The sequence below is a fragment of the Mesoplodon bidens genome (assembly GCF_964165515.1).
Source record: "Mesoplodon bidens genome assembly, chromosome: 1".
Lineage (NCBI taxonomy): Eukaryota > Metazoa > Chordata > Mammalia > Artiodactyla > Ziphiidae > Mesoplodon > Mesoplodon bidens.
In genome coordinates, this window is record NC_138176.1 from 105029847 (window position 1) to 105044951 (window position 15105).

Here is a 15105-nt window from a genome sequence, read left to right on the forward strand (position 1 = left end):
TGCCCAGGAGCCACCCGTCACTGGTGGGAGAGCCTTGAGAGCTGTCTGTGCCCCAGAGCTGACTGCCCACGACCAGGACAGCCACGGGGGAACCTTCCCAACTCATAAGGGGTCAGGGGGAACTCCTGGTCAGACATCAGCACGCCAACACCTTCCTAAACTCTAACTAAACGTGAATGCACAAAAAAGGGCGGCGTGTCGGGGGACTAGGGCTTGGGCGAGAGGAACGCCAGAGTAAGTCTCGTGGAGGGAGAGGGAGGGGCTCCTGTCGACCTCCTCGGAGGCCGTGACATGCAGCACAGACTCAGCAACGCACAGACTGTACACGGGCATAGAAAGGTACCTTAAAATTAATCTCTTTACTGATATAATTAAACTTTAAATCCTGAGAAGAAAACAGACAGGGAAGAACGGCGCGGGCCGTCGTGCTCCCAGCCACCCCGCCCTGCCCAGGCCCGACGCCAGCGCGGCACGCAGGCCTGCGGGAGCCAGCGAGACCCCAGGACCCCATGCCTCACTGGGGAGATGTGGGCGGTGCTCTGGGAGGCCCGTGGTGTCACCTCCCGCCTGCGGGACAGCAGAGGGGCTAACGGCCGACCTGCGAGAGCCGAGGCAGGAGCAGCTGGGACCCGGTGACAGCGAACAGGCCGCACGCGAGGAAGTACACACCGGGCGACTGGCATTTAACGCTAGCTCTAGCACGGGGGGTCAGCAACGGCTGCTCTTGCCCCTTGCAAGGACTCAGGCTCAACCCCAAAGATTCCTGCATACGTTCCCTGCACGCGGTGAGGCCGAGCCGCGCGGTGCAGGTGGGGCCCCGAGTCCTGGCGCCACCTCGCCTCTGCCCGCGTGGGCGCTCAGGACATGGCGACCTTGTGGACGTTCCGCAAACAAGCCAGCAGGCGGTGATACGGGTTTCCTGGCACCGCGACCACCTCGAACACAGACTGGAAGGCCCTGCGGTCGAGCTCCTCCTCTATCTGGTGTCTATAGAAGTCCGCGGCTACCAGGCAGAAGAGGTGCACATCCACGTGCTCCAGCTTGCCCATCCTGCTCACGACGTGGGGAAGGCTGGCAGGGCAGTTAAGGGTGCAAGGCTGCAAGTGTGGGGGGACCTGCCTCCCGTCCTCCCCGGGAACCCCTGTCCCGACACAGGCCTGCCAACGACCCGGGAGCGCCGAGTGCCAAGCCAAGTCGCGGACGGGGTGGAGGCGGCAGCTGCCTCCCACCTTGGCTCCGGGAAGCCAGAGCCCCCCGCGGAGGCACTCCTCTGGGCAGCACCTACCTGGCCCGGCACCCGTGCACCGAGGGCAGAGCCGAGCTGCCCTCCCGGGCCGCTGACAGCGCCAGCACGGCTGTCTGCTCTGCGGTCTGTCTTTTGGGGCGGCTTGACAGGAGGGGAACGTCCCTTTGGCAGCCAGCATCTTGGGGGTGGGAACTGGATCTTCACTTAAGCTTTTACCCAAGAGAGTGACAGAGGCACGTGACAAAGAATAACGAGAAGCAGCACGAGGGACACACCCAGATGCACAGGCCCAGGAGTGGGCGGGAGGAGCTCTTTGCGGGGCCGCCGGCGCCCCCGCACTCCACAGAGCAACACCCCGGCCCCGCCCCTCCTGCTCAGCGTGGGGAACACACGGTTTTCTGTCTCCTTGTCCATGGCTTATTCTCTTGGGGCTTAAGGTAAACAACACCTTGACACCTGGGCTTCCTGCAGAGCTTAGGTTTCCAAAACCTTAACGCAAACGTCAGCCTGGATGTTGATGGAAGTGCTGCCCCTGTGGGTGCTACGTCCCACAGGGCCCCAGGACCCAGGGAAGGATACATCGCCGAAACCCACGGGCTGGTGGAAGCGCTGACAAAGAAGCAGGAGAGGCTCCACATGGCCATGGCAACCGGAGTCCTCTGCGTGAAGTTGGAGAGGGACAGCATGACCCAGTCCCGGACCATGGACGACTGCCCTGTGCTGTGCAGAGTCTGGAACACCTGCAAGGGCGGAGAGCCCCGGGGGGCCACCCCGTCAACACCGGCTTCGGGGGAAGAGCGGTGCCTGGCTTCAAGGGGAGGAACTGGCAAGTCCCCGGGGCTGGCACGTTCAGAGGGTAGCAGGCACCTGGTCTGGGGCTCCCCTGCACTGGGCCCTCACCTGGTATACTACGGTGGCCATGAACTGTGGGTACGGTTGCTGGTTGGACAGAAACTCTCCAATGACCTTGTTCATGACGTCCTGGGGCGGGAAGAAGTCATCTAGAAACTGGGGGAGGATCCGCGCCACCACTCTGGCTTCACAGGGAAACCCCTTCCTGATCCTACAGGGAGGAGACACGGATCAGAGCCCCGGCCTGCCCAGGGCTCCCCACCTGCGCGGGGGCCCCCAAGCCAAAAAGGGGTCCTGAAGTACCAAGCAGAAATGGTTGGGGCAGTGGCATTATGGGGGAATTAAGTCAGTCGTAACAGAACTGCGTCCTCGTTAGGGCCTGCCCTCACCAGTGTCCACACGCTCCTGGAACCTATCGGCATCTCGGCCAGGCTCCCTTCTCTCTCGCCTGTCCCTGGTGCCCTCCTGCCACCTCCCCTCAACACACCCTCAGCGGGCATCTTGGGCAGCGTCCTTCCAGGTGCCAGCTGGGAAGGCGGCCAGCAGGCTACTCATGCTACCGTACCGTTAGCACACACCGTTGGCCCTCCGTATCCATGGGTTCCGCACCCGAATTTCAATCGCGGTTGGCTGGATGAAGGCAGAGCCCGAGGATACAGAGGCAGATTGTACTTCACTATTTTATACCAGGGACTTGAGCATCAGCAGAGTTTGGAATCCGTGGGGGGTCCCGGAACCAATCCCCGTGGATACCAAGAGACGACTGTACAGAAAAGCTATGTGTGACTGAAAAGCACCAGAAGGGACCCAGAAACTGGCCCAGGCGTGCCTGACCCACCTGCCTGCGGACGCCAGCCGCTACCCAGCATGGGCGACACTCACAACTGAAAGTCAGCTTTGTCAAGCCACTGTCCCCCCGCGTGTCTGGAGGGTGGTCAGGCTGAACGCTGGCACTGCACTGGCTGAAGTGTTTATCCCACCAGCAGGCATGGGGACGCAAGCCCCACGTGGGCAGGAGCCTGAGCATTGGCGCCTCTGCCCACCGTGGAGGGGCCCAATGAATGTGAGGGAAGAATGACTGTAAACGCTTTCAACACTCAACGTGAAAACAGCCCACGCACTCAGCTTCCCACAACCCCTCACCTGGCCAGAGCAGACGGACAAAGTCCTGCTAAGTGTGCTCTTGTGAAACCCCAAATGGCCACCTGCTGACCGAGCTGACCAGACCTGCAAGGCTGAGTGGTGCAGAGTCGGCTGCCCCAAGGCCACAGACACAGCACATCGCCTGGACCAGGAGGCCTGGGGCAAAGCCTGACGAGGCCCCTCACCCATTCTGCAGGACTGCAAATTGAGCCAGTCCTGGACACAAGGGCACACACGTCGGGGGCAGGCTCTCAAAGATGTCTGTCATTTAAGTCTGTACCACGGTCTACTGAAGACTCCTGAGCCACTGCTAATGTGGCTCCAAGACTCCTCTCACAAGGCAGCAGGTCTGACCGCCAGTCCCATTACTGACCAGGGCTGCACGTCCAGTCTCATTACAGGCCCTCCCGACACCACCACATGGCCGGCACCGCCCCTCGCCTTCAGCAGACACGCCAGCACTGGGGACAGCCTTGGAGCCAGTCGAGTCCAAACCCAGGCGCTGGGGTCCTAGGACTGCCGGCTGGAGCAGAGCCCGAGGGCAGCGCGAGCACACTCAGGGCACAGGCAGGAAGCAGGCAGCCCCCAGCGGCGGGCTGAGAGCAGAGCGGGTGTGTAGGAAGCAGCAGCTCCCTGCTAAAGCGGCAGGGCAGGGCAGGGCGGGCTCCATTCTTACCTGTCAAAAAGAACAGACACACGCTCCATGGCCACAATCACTGACTCGCTGTCAGGGGCGGCAGGGCTGGGGTCTGAGGTTCTGCCTGGACTGATTTTCTCCTTTCCTGAAACAAAGCCGTTCAGTTCTTTTCATTTGTAAAACTGGACAGGCTCTGTAAATAGGGCCTGGAACTCACGCAGGAGTTTACTAAACCCCTAGAGGTGATCTGAGACCAGGTGGCAGGAGCCCCCAGCACCACAGGGCCCAGCCCAGCCATACAGGGCCCAGGGGTCTGTCTGCAGACCCTCTCCCAGGCAGGGTTCCGACACCTGCACAGCTCTGCAACCTTGAGAACTGGAGGGGCCTGTGGTCTGCGTCCTGTGCGTCCGGAGCTCGGCGGCACTGACCCGCCGGGCACAGGTGGCCCCCTGCTCACCTGTGTACATACAGGTGAGCATCAGGCCCAGGGCCGCCATGGCGCGGTGCGGGCTGTGCACGCTCACTCTGTCCACGCTCAGCTTGACCAGGGACTCCGCGTCCAGCCGGGAGAGCTGCTCGGAGAGCAGGAGGCGCTCCAGGCCCCTCAGGACACAGTGGTAAACGATGGATGGGGTGGACTCCTCGCTTCCAGACAGCATCACCCCACACATCTGGACAGGAAGGAAGACCTCCCAGTCAAAGAGCCACATCTGGCCTCCTGTCGCTCATGCTACTTCCCCCAAAAGAAAACAACCAAGGGCCCACTGCACAGGTCCAAGAGCACGGAGCCCATGCCCATTCCCGCTCACCTGTATTATGGCTGCCGAGAACTCTGGCCCGACGTCCAGGGGGTAGTTCTCAATCAGGTAGAAGGCCGTGGCACACATCACCAGCACGTGCTGCTGGCTGTGGATGTTCACGCAGCTGAGAACGAGACAAGGGCCAAGCTCAGCCACGCATGGTGGCTACTCCCACCTGATGGCACGTGGTGTCCTCCTGTCTCAGTGACCTCAGCCACTGTCCCTGTGAGAAGGGTGGCCGCCTGGGTTCCTGCTGACCCCTGCCCATGATACGGCCGGGGTCTGACATACGCTTTGAAATGTGCAACATCACTTCTCACAGCCCCCCACCTCTGGTCAGACAGAAGCCCTGGAGGGAGACAGCAGCAGGAGGTCCTGGCCGCTGCCACTCACTGGGCTATGCCTTTGAGGTTGGAGAGGAGATAGTCGCTGATGACCGGGATGAGCTGCTTTGCAGTGTCGTCTAGGAGGTCACACTCCAGCACGTAGAGGACGCCATGCAGGGCTCCGATCTTGCTGGGCAGGTGGCTGCTCCTGAGCGTGCTCTCCAGCAGCCGGCTGACCGGCTCCGCCACAGCCTTGTCCTAGGGCGCAGCACACGCGGAGGCTAGCCTCACAGAGCCGGGGGGGCGCCGAGAGAGGCTGGCCTCACGATGCGGTCGGGCCGCTGTGCAGAACAGAGCCCTCTGCGAGGCCTGTGTGCGGGGCTGGCCCCAGGCTGGCGTCCGGGAGCTGGGGTGTTGGGATGGGGTGCTCCCTGGGCCTACCCTGCTGTGTCTGTGCTGACACCCTTCACCCCTCCCCGGGGCTGGAGTTCAGTGTGTGCCCAGCAGAGGGGCCTGCGGAGCCTGCGGGCCTGCAATGAGAGCCCCGGTTCTGAGTCGCTGACGAGCTTCCCTGGGGACAGCGTGTTGCTCGGGGGTGGAGTGCAGCCCGTGTGACTCCATGGGACGGGGTTCTGGAAGCTGGCGCCTGTTTCCTCTGGACCTCGCCCCCAGGCCCTCTCCCTTCAGTGGTTCTGCTTCACAGCCCTTCACTGTGATGGATCAGAGCCCTGAGTGTATGTGAGCCCTGCATGTCCTCCTGGTGTGGCCTTGGGGACCCGCACAGTAGCCTATGCTAACTTGTATGAAAATGGTCTTAGTTTCCCTCAGCAGCCTAAGCAGGATGGAGAGAGGTAGGAACCTAAACACTCAGCACCACACTCTGCACTTCAGATTGGCTTTTTATCAGAGAAGAAGACACCTTCACAAGGCAGAGATGGCGACCACTGCTTTTCACAGACCACCTTGCCCAGACACAGGCGGCCACCGCTGGCCGAGGACCTTGTCTCGCTCTGCAAAAGCCACAGAGGCTGCCCGGCCTGGCAGTACCCCCGGAACTGTCCTGTGGCCCCGGAGGAGGTGACACTGCTGAGACTCCTACCCCTCCTGCCCGCACCCAGGGCCGCCACCACCACAAGGACCCGCTGCAGGGCGCCGCTTCCACCACACTGGGCAATGGGAACACCAGTGCTGCACGGGGGTGCAGGGGCACAGGCCACGATGTGCAGAGAGACAGCGACCTGAGGGAAACTGCACTGCCCTTCACACCGGGCCGGGAGTCCGCGTCCCGTGCCATCCTGCCTAAGCCTCTTCCTGAAAACCACGATCACTCGTTCCGTTTACTGACAACACAACATTCACCTCAGGGATCTAGGCCAGAGCACAAACACAATTACCATGAAAACAGACCCAGCAGTTGAAACTCCAGCAAGGACAAAAGGACCGCTTCAAGCCTGGCTGCACATACCTCCCTCTCCACACCCAGAGGGCCGACACTTGGAAGAGCTGTCTGCTCAGCGGAAAGCCAACTCATTGTTTCTGTTCCCTGGACGGTGGCCCCAGGGCCGAAGGCCACCCAGGATGAATGGTACCTGCTCTGGGCCTTGGCTCGGAGGGACAAATTCAATGGGGGAACAGTCAGGAAGGAGGGGACGGTCAGGGCTCCGTTCGTAGACCCCAGCTCACAGCCCACGTCTGCCCCGTCCTGTGCGACCTGGAGCAAGTCAGCAACCCCCTGCCTCGGCATCCTTGGGAGCAGGTGGGATCATGGTGGCCCCACCTCCACCAGCCTGTACACAGGGTGTGTGGGGCGCGAGGGGGAGCTCCGCAAATGGCAGCGCAGTCAGGACAGACAACATGGGTGTGGGACGTGGGAGAGGCACCTGGGTGCCACCTCGCCCCTCGCCACTCGCCGATGGGCCCAAATGCCTGGCTCACGGCAGCCACCCCTGCGTTTGTTCAGGGAATGGGTCTCTATTCTAGCATAGAGCTGGATTCCAGGAGACATCTGAGTGAGAAACAGCAGTGACCGGCTGATGCCACGTGGCCTGGAGTCACGCTATTTGCCTCCAACGGCAGGGCTGGTATTTTAACATGCTCTAAGAAATGGCAGGGCCCGCGGTCAGTACTTCCTGTGTCTGTACTGCGTGGTGATGTGGCCACAGAAGGTGGCGAGTCCCGATCAGCTAGAAGCACAGCTACGAGGCTCAGGAGAAGGCCTGCCCAGGCCCTGGGCTCAGAACAGAGCACAGGATCCAGCTCCGGGGTGGGAGTGCAGGGTCACCGAGACAAACGGCCCCGGGAGGAGGCCCTGAGGACCGGGAGCACAGGGGCTGCAGCACACGGGGACGGAGAGTGGGGCGCTGTGGGCCGCAGGTGACCGTCCAGGAGGAGCCAGCTCCGCTGCCCCCGCTAGCACAGCCGAGCCCATCCGGGGCCAGGCACCGGGATAACCTGAGGGACCAGGGGACAGGAGCCCCAGCCAAGGCTCGCCCAGCACCACACACTCCACAGCGACGTGTGCCAAGGCCCTACACCGCCTCCCACTCACCATCCCGAGGACAGCGGCCGCCTTGCAGGTGGCGGGTACCAGGTACTGTTGGAGAATCTCGTCTTCCGAGGGGTGCACCCTCCGTAGCTCTGTCAGCGTCAGGTACATCGTCTCAAACTGGCTGCGCTCCGTAAACAAGTCTGAGACCACAAGGAGCTGGCGACGGGACATTCGGGCGGGAAGGGGTGAGTTACACTATGGGAAGTGCGCGGCGCAGGACTTCACAGGAGCCCTGACCGGGAAAAGCAACCAACAACACCTGGAAGCCTAAACTACACTGTAACCCTGTGCCCGCACGTCCTCCTAGGGCCTGTACGCACACACTGCTGCCGTGTGGGAACCCGCACCCAGGCCGCCGCCAGCAAATGGCTACCCAAAGCCCCGGAACGGAGAAATGGGTGATCATTTCGAAAATTAATGCTTTGGCGATGATTCTTTTTGTCTCCCTGAAACGTTCAGGTTTCACATTAAGTCTAAAAACAAACTTTGATTAGGCATGAAGGCCCTTTTTCTTTAGGAGTGTGAGGGAAGGCTGGGGTTGGCCCTTTCTCAGAGGCCCCAGGCGAGCTGAACCAACAAGCCAGCAGGACACTCAGCAAGTCATCTAAAAGAGCACTTCTTAGGTGAGCCTCTCAGGGCCACAAGGTCAAAACTATTTTCCTAAAAATGCTAAGACCCTACTTGCCTTTCTCTCCTGTGCTCTCCCAACTGTACAGTGGTATTTTCTAGAAATTACTTAATATTGACAGACTGAATGCAGAGGAGATACAAGAGTCTTGGCCGCGCCATGCGGCATGTGGGATCTTAGTTCCCTGACTAGGGATCGAACCCTCGTTCCCTGCAGTGGAAGTGTGGAGTCTTAACTACTGGACCACCAGGGAAGTCCCCCCCAGGGGACTTCTAATGAGCCAGACATTAAAGAGATTTGCAAAAGTGTACAAAAACTAATTTAAAAAACTTATTTTAAAATAGAAATTGTTATCCTTATTATTTTTAAATGGATAACTTTTTAAAATTTAAGATCTTTAGCAGTACTTAAACTTGTTGACTTTTTTGAAAAAATCAATCTGTAACTTACATTACACATTAAAAATGAGGTTCTTAAAAATCTCAACTTGACCAGATATGAAACAATTTAGAAAACTTTAAAGGAGCATTGAGAAAAACAGACTTGGAAAAAAAAAAAAAGTTTGTCATTACCTAAAAGAGACATCTTTCGGTAAAAATAATAAAAACCCTGTGCTGAACAGGAAACAAGACGGTTCCAGTAACTGGGCATCTCTCCTTGCTGGATGGCTAACCTGGGTGACGTAGAGAAGCCAGCACTGAATAAGTAACTTTTAAACCTTCTCAGATGTGACTTCCAATACTGCAAGCATGGATGGATGTCACCGACAGACACCAACGCTCCTTGGGGTCCCCACCAATCTCAAGGATGCAAAGAAATCCCCCGGCCAACAGCTGGAGAACAACTGCTCTAAATTGGTACTTCTCAAGCACCAATCGGTGGTTGGTTGATCGGTGGGTTGGTGGTCAGGGGACCCTCTGTCACAAGCCCCCGAGGAGACAACATGGACAAGGACGGTGACCCTTCAGACCTTACAGTTAACGTGCCGTCCCCACGACACTCCCACTGGACTGATGGGTGTCAATGCCAGGGACTGGACCAGCGGAAACCGCTCCTTCACTGGCTCCAGAAGTACTACATCCTCCACCTGTGTCTACGCATCCCCGCACGGATGCCCAGAGACCGGGAACCCCGGGCGGGGGTCGGTGGGGTAGGCACACTCACCGACCGCACCACCTCGCTGATCAGGATGACAGGGGTCCTCCTGGCTGAACTTGACGGCAGGATCCAGCGACTGTACAACTCGAGCAAAAACTGCGAACAGGAATGGATGTCGACTCCAGCCCGGTGTTTCCTGCAATTTCCCCCCAACAGAGATGAGAGGTTCATTTCCAGAGGCACCCCAGAAAGTCAAGTGACTAATCAGAGCTCTCCGAGCTCCTGAACACAGAAGGCAGACAGGAACCTGGCGCTGACTGGAGACGTGGGCGGGGACGATGGTGCGGGGGCCTCAGCCTCCTCCTCCTCCTCCTCGGCCCACTCCTCCTCTCTCAGGGGCGTGATGCTGTTCCCCAGCCACACAGAGCGGATGGACACCTTCAAGGGGCACAAGACAGGGAGCCGATGCTCAGGGCCGGAGGCAAGGGGCACTGAGCCGCAGGTGCTGCCCAGGGTCCCTGAGGCAAGCAGCTCCCAGCACTCAGCAGGGCTGTTCAGGGAGCTCTGCCTTCAGGACTAAGGGCCTGATGAAGCGCCGGGCGGGAGCAGCCGAGGAGAGGGAAGGAAAGAGCCTCTAAGGAAGGACACTTTCGCTCCTAAGGGACATCTGCGTGAAGTCTCGGCACAAACTTGAACCAGAACGTGGGATCTCTTTTCAAAACTTGTCCTCACTGGTAGTCACTTGAGGACCCCGCTTTTCTGAATTACTTGCTTAACAAATCTCCCCACAAATGCAACAGAATGCCATGCTTATGCTGCAGAGGGTGCGGTGGGGAGGAACTTGAGAACCCGGACAGGCCCCCCGGTCCCCACGTGCCCCACGGGGCCTCACGCTGGACAGAGGCCGGGGGACTGACCTGGCCGAGGCTGTAGCTCGTGCTCCCCAGCTCCCGCTCGGGGTTGGCCTGCAGCAGGAGCTTGTCGTGGCTGATGAGGGCACCTGCGGAGCAAGGGCGCGTGAGTGCCGCCTGCAAGGCCGCCAGGAGCTCGGGGGTGTGCTACCCCTTCACAACCCGTTAAGCTGGCAGGGCCAGTGGGGCGATGCTGAATTACCACTTTTTCTCTGTAACAAACCAGCTTCAGACTCTGAACAGGAACCGGTTGTGGGCTGAGGTGTAAAAGCTAAGAGTCAGTAGCCGCGAACGAGGCGACTACCCAGCCGGCAGCCCTCTGGGAGCCCAGCGACAGCTTTGGTGGACGGGCCCTCCTGGGACCCCGCCTTGGCGCCAGGATTGTCCAGCTGTGCCCACCAGCCCAGGGCATAGGCTGACACCCACACTCAACCCATCCTCCCCACAAGCCCCAGGGACACCCAGCCCTCTCCCCACAGGTACCTGTAGTAGCTGGAGACAGAGAAGGGATGGGGTCCCATGCCTGGTACAAATGATGGGTGGCGATATTCTCCCTCTTTGAAACCATCGCTTGAATTTCCTGCTCTACGATTCCTCTGATGATGCTCAACTTCCTCCCAAACCTCAAGTTCAGAACAAAGGTTATAGGACATCTGGTTCCTCCGAATCTTACAAGTGAAAACCACCAGGCTTCCCCCAGCTTTGCCTCAAGGAAACACAGGCACCTCCAACCCCCGTGCCCACACCCTCTGTGGGCGGTTGCCGTCTGTAGGCCCCGCACAGGTGTTCTGTCAGCTCCTTCGGAATCCGCCCTAAACACTGGACGCCCGAGTCATCAGGCCTCAGCCACCAAGCCACTTTGGATCTGCACCCCCTGCACGGGGTTTTTGTCTTTAATTCTGGCAGCAAAGGAAAGGGCACCCTGGCGCCTCCCTGCTCCCACCGCAGCCATCCCAGGAGACACACAGCTTCTCGGGCGAACCTGGTGTCGAGAGCTTTCAGGGGCTTGTTCCGGGGCTGCTGCTCCAAGCAGCTCACGGCTGGGTTGCCGGCCACGGGCACAGTCATCGCGCTCAGCACCAGGGAGGTGATGGCCTGCACGGCCAGGACGTGGATCTGGGTCCTCTCCGTGTCTTCCTGGAAGGAGAGCCCACGTCACCAAGTCACAACACAGGCAGCCACCGCTGCCCCACCTGTGGGCAGAAGCTGCGGGCCGTGGCTGTCCAGCCACGTGGCCTTGAGGGCGGGGGCCCCCGAGTGCGACAGAGGGATGTGCCTTCCCAGCCAGGGTCCTGCTGTGTCTGCGTAAGTTCACCAGAACCCACACACATCTGTGATTTGAGATGAATCTGATGGGTAAATGGCTGCTTTTGAAAGCAAGGTCTCCTACAGGCACAAACCTCCAAATATGAATGACTTTTTAAGAAACTGTCCTTAAATTTCCTCACTGATTTTAGGGACTCTGCATATAACAACCTGTTAGTTCCACACCTGTGAAAGACAACTTTGATGATTTCTGACATATATACTCTTTGAACTGCCATTTCTGGACGTTTAATTCATGTCAGAATTAAAAATGTATCTCATGACTTAATGTTTCAGGCTTTGCTTTATCTGAACATGCTTTTTATTAATATTAAAGTGACATAATATGCATTAATACCCCAAGAAGCCTGATAAAATTTTCGCAAAACAGTCAAGAGAAATGAACACAGGTACGTATGTGTGGCCTTTATGACGTGCCTTTTCATTTTGATGAAATGTTGCTACACACTGTACCCTGAATATTGAGAAACAAAACTGAAAAATATTTTCAAGAAAGGACGTAATACTACTGACCCTGAAAGGGCAGTGCACTGTGATAAAGGCACTCTGGCCGCGACTCTAGGGTACCCAGACCTTGGGGAGACTCATTCCTGCTCTGGAACACCAGTCATGACATGATCTGGCTACCTTTAAAAATACGGTGAGACAGAAAAGCAAGAGCTTGCTGCCCTGCCTCTCCCAGCACGCACGGCTCACGAGCTGCTGTAAGTGCCCGTGCGCCGGCCAGCAGACACCGGCGCCCGCCCGCGGCCTTACTTCGGGGGGGCTCTCCTCTTGCTCCATCACGAGGGGCTGAGTCACCAGGACACCGAGGAGAGTGGCCCACGTTTCCTCAAACTGGGTACGGCTGGTCCACCCTAGAAATGCAAATGTCACTTTAGACAGAGGGTCCCCTGCTGCTCAGACTTTTCGATGCCATGTGGCAGCTGGGCCCTCTGGCTCTCACTGGCCCAGGCGCCACACACAGCCGCTCCCTGGACCCTCATGGCAGCTCTGCGATGCGGCAACATTGCCAGCCGAGCCCAGTGGTGACGAGACCGAAGCACACAGGTCCAAAGGCACACAAGAGGCCAGGCTGAGTTCAGACCAGGTAGCCCGGTGAGAGGCACCCTCTGGAGCCCTGCTGTGTAGACGCAATGAAGTAAAGGGACATCTGAGCAGGCTACACTCAAATGGGGTCTGAGCCGCTTCTGCCCTGCTCACCAGAGGGCTGGACAGTCCTCCAGAAATCACATCCCCAGACTGAGTGCAACACCCCAGACCACAGAACTGCACTTCTGAGTGGGTGAAGGGTGTGCTGTGTGAATTCCACCTCAGTACAGCTGTTAGAAAAGTCAAAGCGCTGGTCCATCTGACCCCACCAAGAAGAACAGTAGGTCAAAAAAGAATGTAGGGCTTCCCTGGTGGCGCAGTGGTTGAGAGTCCGCCTGCCGATGCAGGGGACACGGGTTCGTGCCCCGGTCCGGGAAGATCCCACATGCCGCGGAGCAGCTGGGCCCGTGAGCCATGGCTGCTGGGCCTGTGCGTCCGGAGCCTGTGCTCCGCAACGGGAGAGGCCACAACAGTGAGAGGCCCACATACCGCAAAAAAAAAAAAAAAAAAAAAAAAAAAAAAGAATGTAAAAAAAGAAAAAAAAAAAAGAATGTAATCCTAGCGGGGTGGTGGGGGGGGTTGCTCAAGCCCTCGGGGAAGGCATCTCTGAGGGGCCACCCTCAAGCACCATCGTCACAAGCTGCACTCAAGGTGCTGTTTGATGAACGATTGTTTCGAGGGCTGCGCTAATGTCCCCACCCGTGACCTTGGAGGTGGAGGCGGCCATGTCACTTGTATTAGGGCTACAAGTGACAAGAATGGGGGTGTTGAGGACAGGAAAACCCAAAGGTTAAAATGACCTGTCCCACACTACACAAAGCCCAGTGTTGTCCACCTAAAGCCTACTTCCCCCGCCTCTACTGCTGGCTCCATTTCGCCCAGGCTGCTGGTTCTGCATCCGAGAAAAGGGGCATCAGTGACGACACAGGCAGCACTGAGAGGAAATCACTGCTGCCCTTCAGCTTAGGTGCTATACAAAGGCTGAATCTGGCTTAGTATCATCAATTACTAGGGTACCCTTCCTGACCTGAAACACGCCTGACACATGAAAATTTGGCATTAAACTCACACACACACACAAACTTGGATCAAACTTTTCACCGTGACAGCTTTGTGTACATTACAGAACGTATTCACGATTATGTTATGCCTTAACTCTTTTGTGGAATAAAAGGAGAAGATGGGTCCCACTACTGCAGCCCTGGCTCCCCCAGGGCAGGCACGTGACGACATGTAACCACACCGGAGGGGAGACCCGGACTACCTAGCGTATTGATGCGGTAGATGAACTCTTTGAAGACTTCCTTTTCCTGGAGGAACTCCACGGGGATCTCGGGGAACACGGTGCCAAAATCCCCTCCTGGTTTGGGTGACCATCCGAGTTTCCACACCTGAGAGGATGAAAGAGACATAGTCTCCCGAGTCAAGTCAGGATGGCTGAACTGCGAGGGAGCCAGGAAACACGCTTTCTCTAGGCACAGCTCCCTGGCGGACCACCTCTTCCTGAGCGCAGACACGGTGGAGGGAGGGCCCTGGGCGCCGGTGCCGCGGGGGCTCCCAGACCTGCCCAGGGCCACCTGCGCAGGTGCCCCCAACCCTTAGAGGCTGGCAGGAGCACGTGAGGTTCGGCCGCACTCAGCAATATTTACCGCGAGTAGGCACGACAAGAGCCACGCCAGCCGTTTGTAAACTCCGTCAAGTCCAGCTCTGTCGTCTGGTGCTGCCACGCACACCAGAGGGGCCGAGGCTGCCCCGGCAGCAGGAGCCCAGATCCCAACCGGCTGAGCCGACCCCCTTGGAGGACACAGGCCGCTGCCGGCCAGAGCTCGCACTCTGGATCCCCGAAGCCAGCCACGTGGGCCTCAAGGAGGTGGCCGGCTGGCCTCCGCAGCCCCAGCGCCCACTGGCCTCTGGAAGACGCCCTCTCTCAGCCTCTCACCTGCTCCCCAAACCCTCCTGCACGTCCCGTGGGAGGGTCGTGGAGCCGCGTGGGTTCAAGCCCATGCTCGCGGAGTTTCATCTATGGCGTGCGTGGTCTGGGCGGCTCTTCCCACGTCCGGGCCGGCCATCGAAGCCTCTGGACTGTGCCCGCCTGCATCGGCTCCCCGCTCCCACCCAAAGGTGAGCCGTCTCGACACCTGCAGCGATGGCCCAAGCACGGCGCTCGGGCTGAGACCCACACCTGACTCCCCAGCTCTCCCCACCCTGGGGTGCCGGGTTTCGCCAACGCCCACAACTCCCAGTTTCCACGGCGACCCCAGGACAGCATGTCACTGGGCTTTTCCCCAGAAAGAGCTCCCACAGCGAAAGCCTCTGCACCCTCGGTGTCGCGGCGCATCACGGCCTTGGTGCAGCCGCTGCGGAACCTCGCACGCACAGAGGCTGAGCCCCACCAGCGGGCACGCGCCCTTCCTGGCAGCAACAAGCGCCTGCCTCTCGGTCCCAGCCCATCTCCCCCTGCTGGCTCCAGCCCGTGGGTGCCAGCCCATCGCCCCACC

At 58.9% G+C, this 15105-nt stretch overlaps 1 protein-coding gene across 5 annotated transcripts in view; it reads right to left on the bottom strand.

Moving 5' to 3' along the window:
- Positions 1-340: 340 nt before the first annotated feature.
- HTT (huntingtin) overlaps positions 341-15105 on the bottom strand; it is a 138139-nt gene continuing 123374 nt past the window's right edge. For all 5 annotated transcript variants that reach the window (XM_081229213.1, XM_081229212.1, XM_081229211.1 and 2 more), the window contains 15 exons: positions 13872-13998; positions 12272-12372; positions 11172-11326; positions 10673-10812; positions 10196-10278; positions 9586-9716; positions 9345-9474; positions 7553-7708; positions 5072-5262; positions 4688-4802; positions 4336-4549; positions 3918-4023; positions 2147-2309; positions 1826-1986; positions 341-1071 (listed from right to left, as the gene is read on the bottom strand). In XM_081229213.1, coding sequence (XP_081085339.1) covers positions 858-1071; positions 1826-1986; positions 2147-2309; positions 3918-4023; positions 4336-4549; positions 4688-4802; positions 5072-5262; positions 7553-7708; positions 9345-9474; positions 9586-9716; positions 10196-10278; positions 10673-10812; positions 11172-11326; positions 12272-12372; positions 13872-13998 — 2187 coding nt within the window. In that variant the 3' untranslated portion in view covers positions 341-857. The remainder of the gene's footprint in view (positions 1072-1825; positions 1987-2146; positions 2310-3917; positions 4024-4335; positions 4550-4687; positions 4803-5071; positions 5263-7552; positions 7709-9344; positions 9475-9585; positions 9717-10195; positions 10279-10672; positions 10813-11171; positions 11327-12271; positions 12373-13871; positions 13999-15105) is intronic.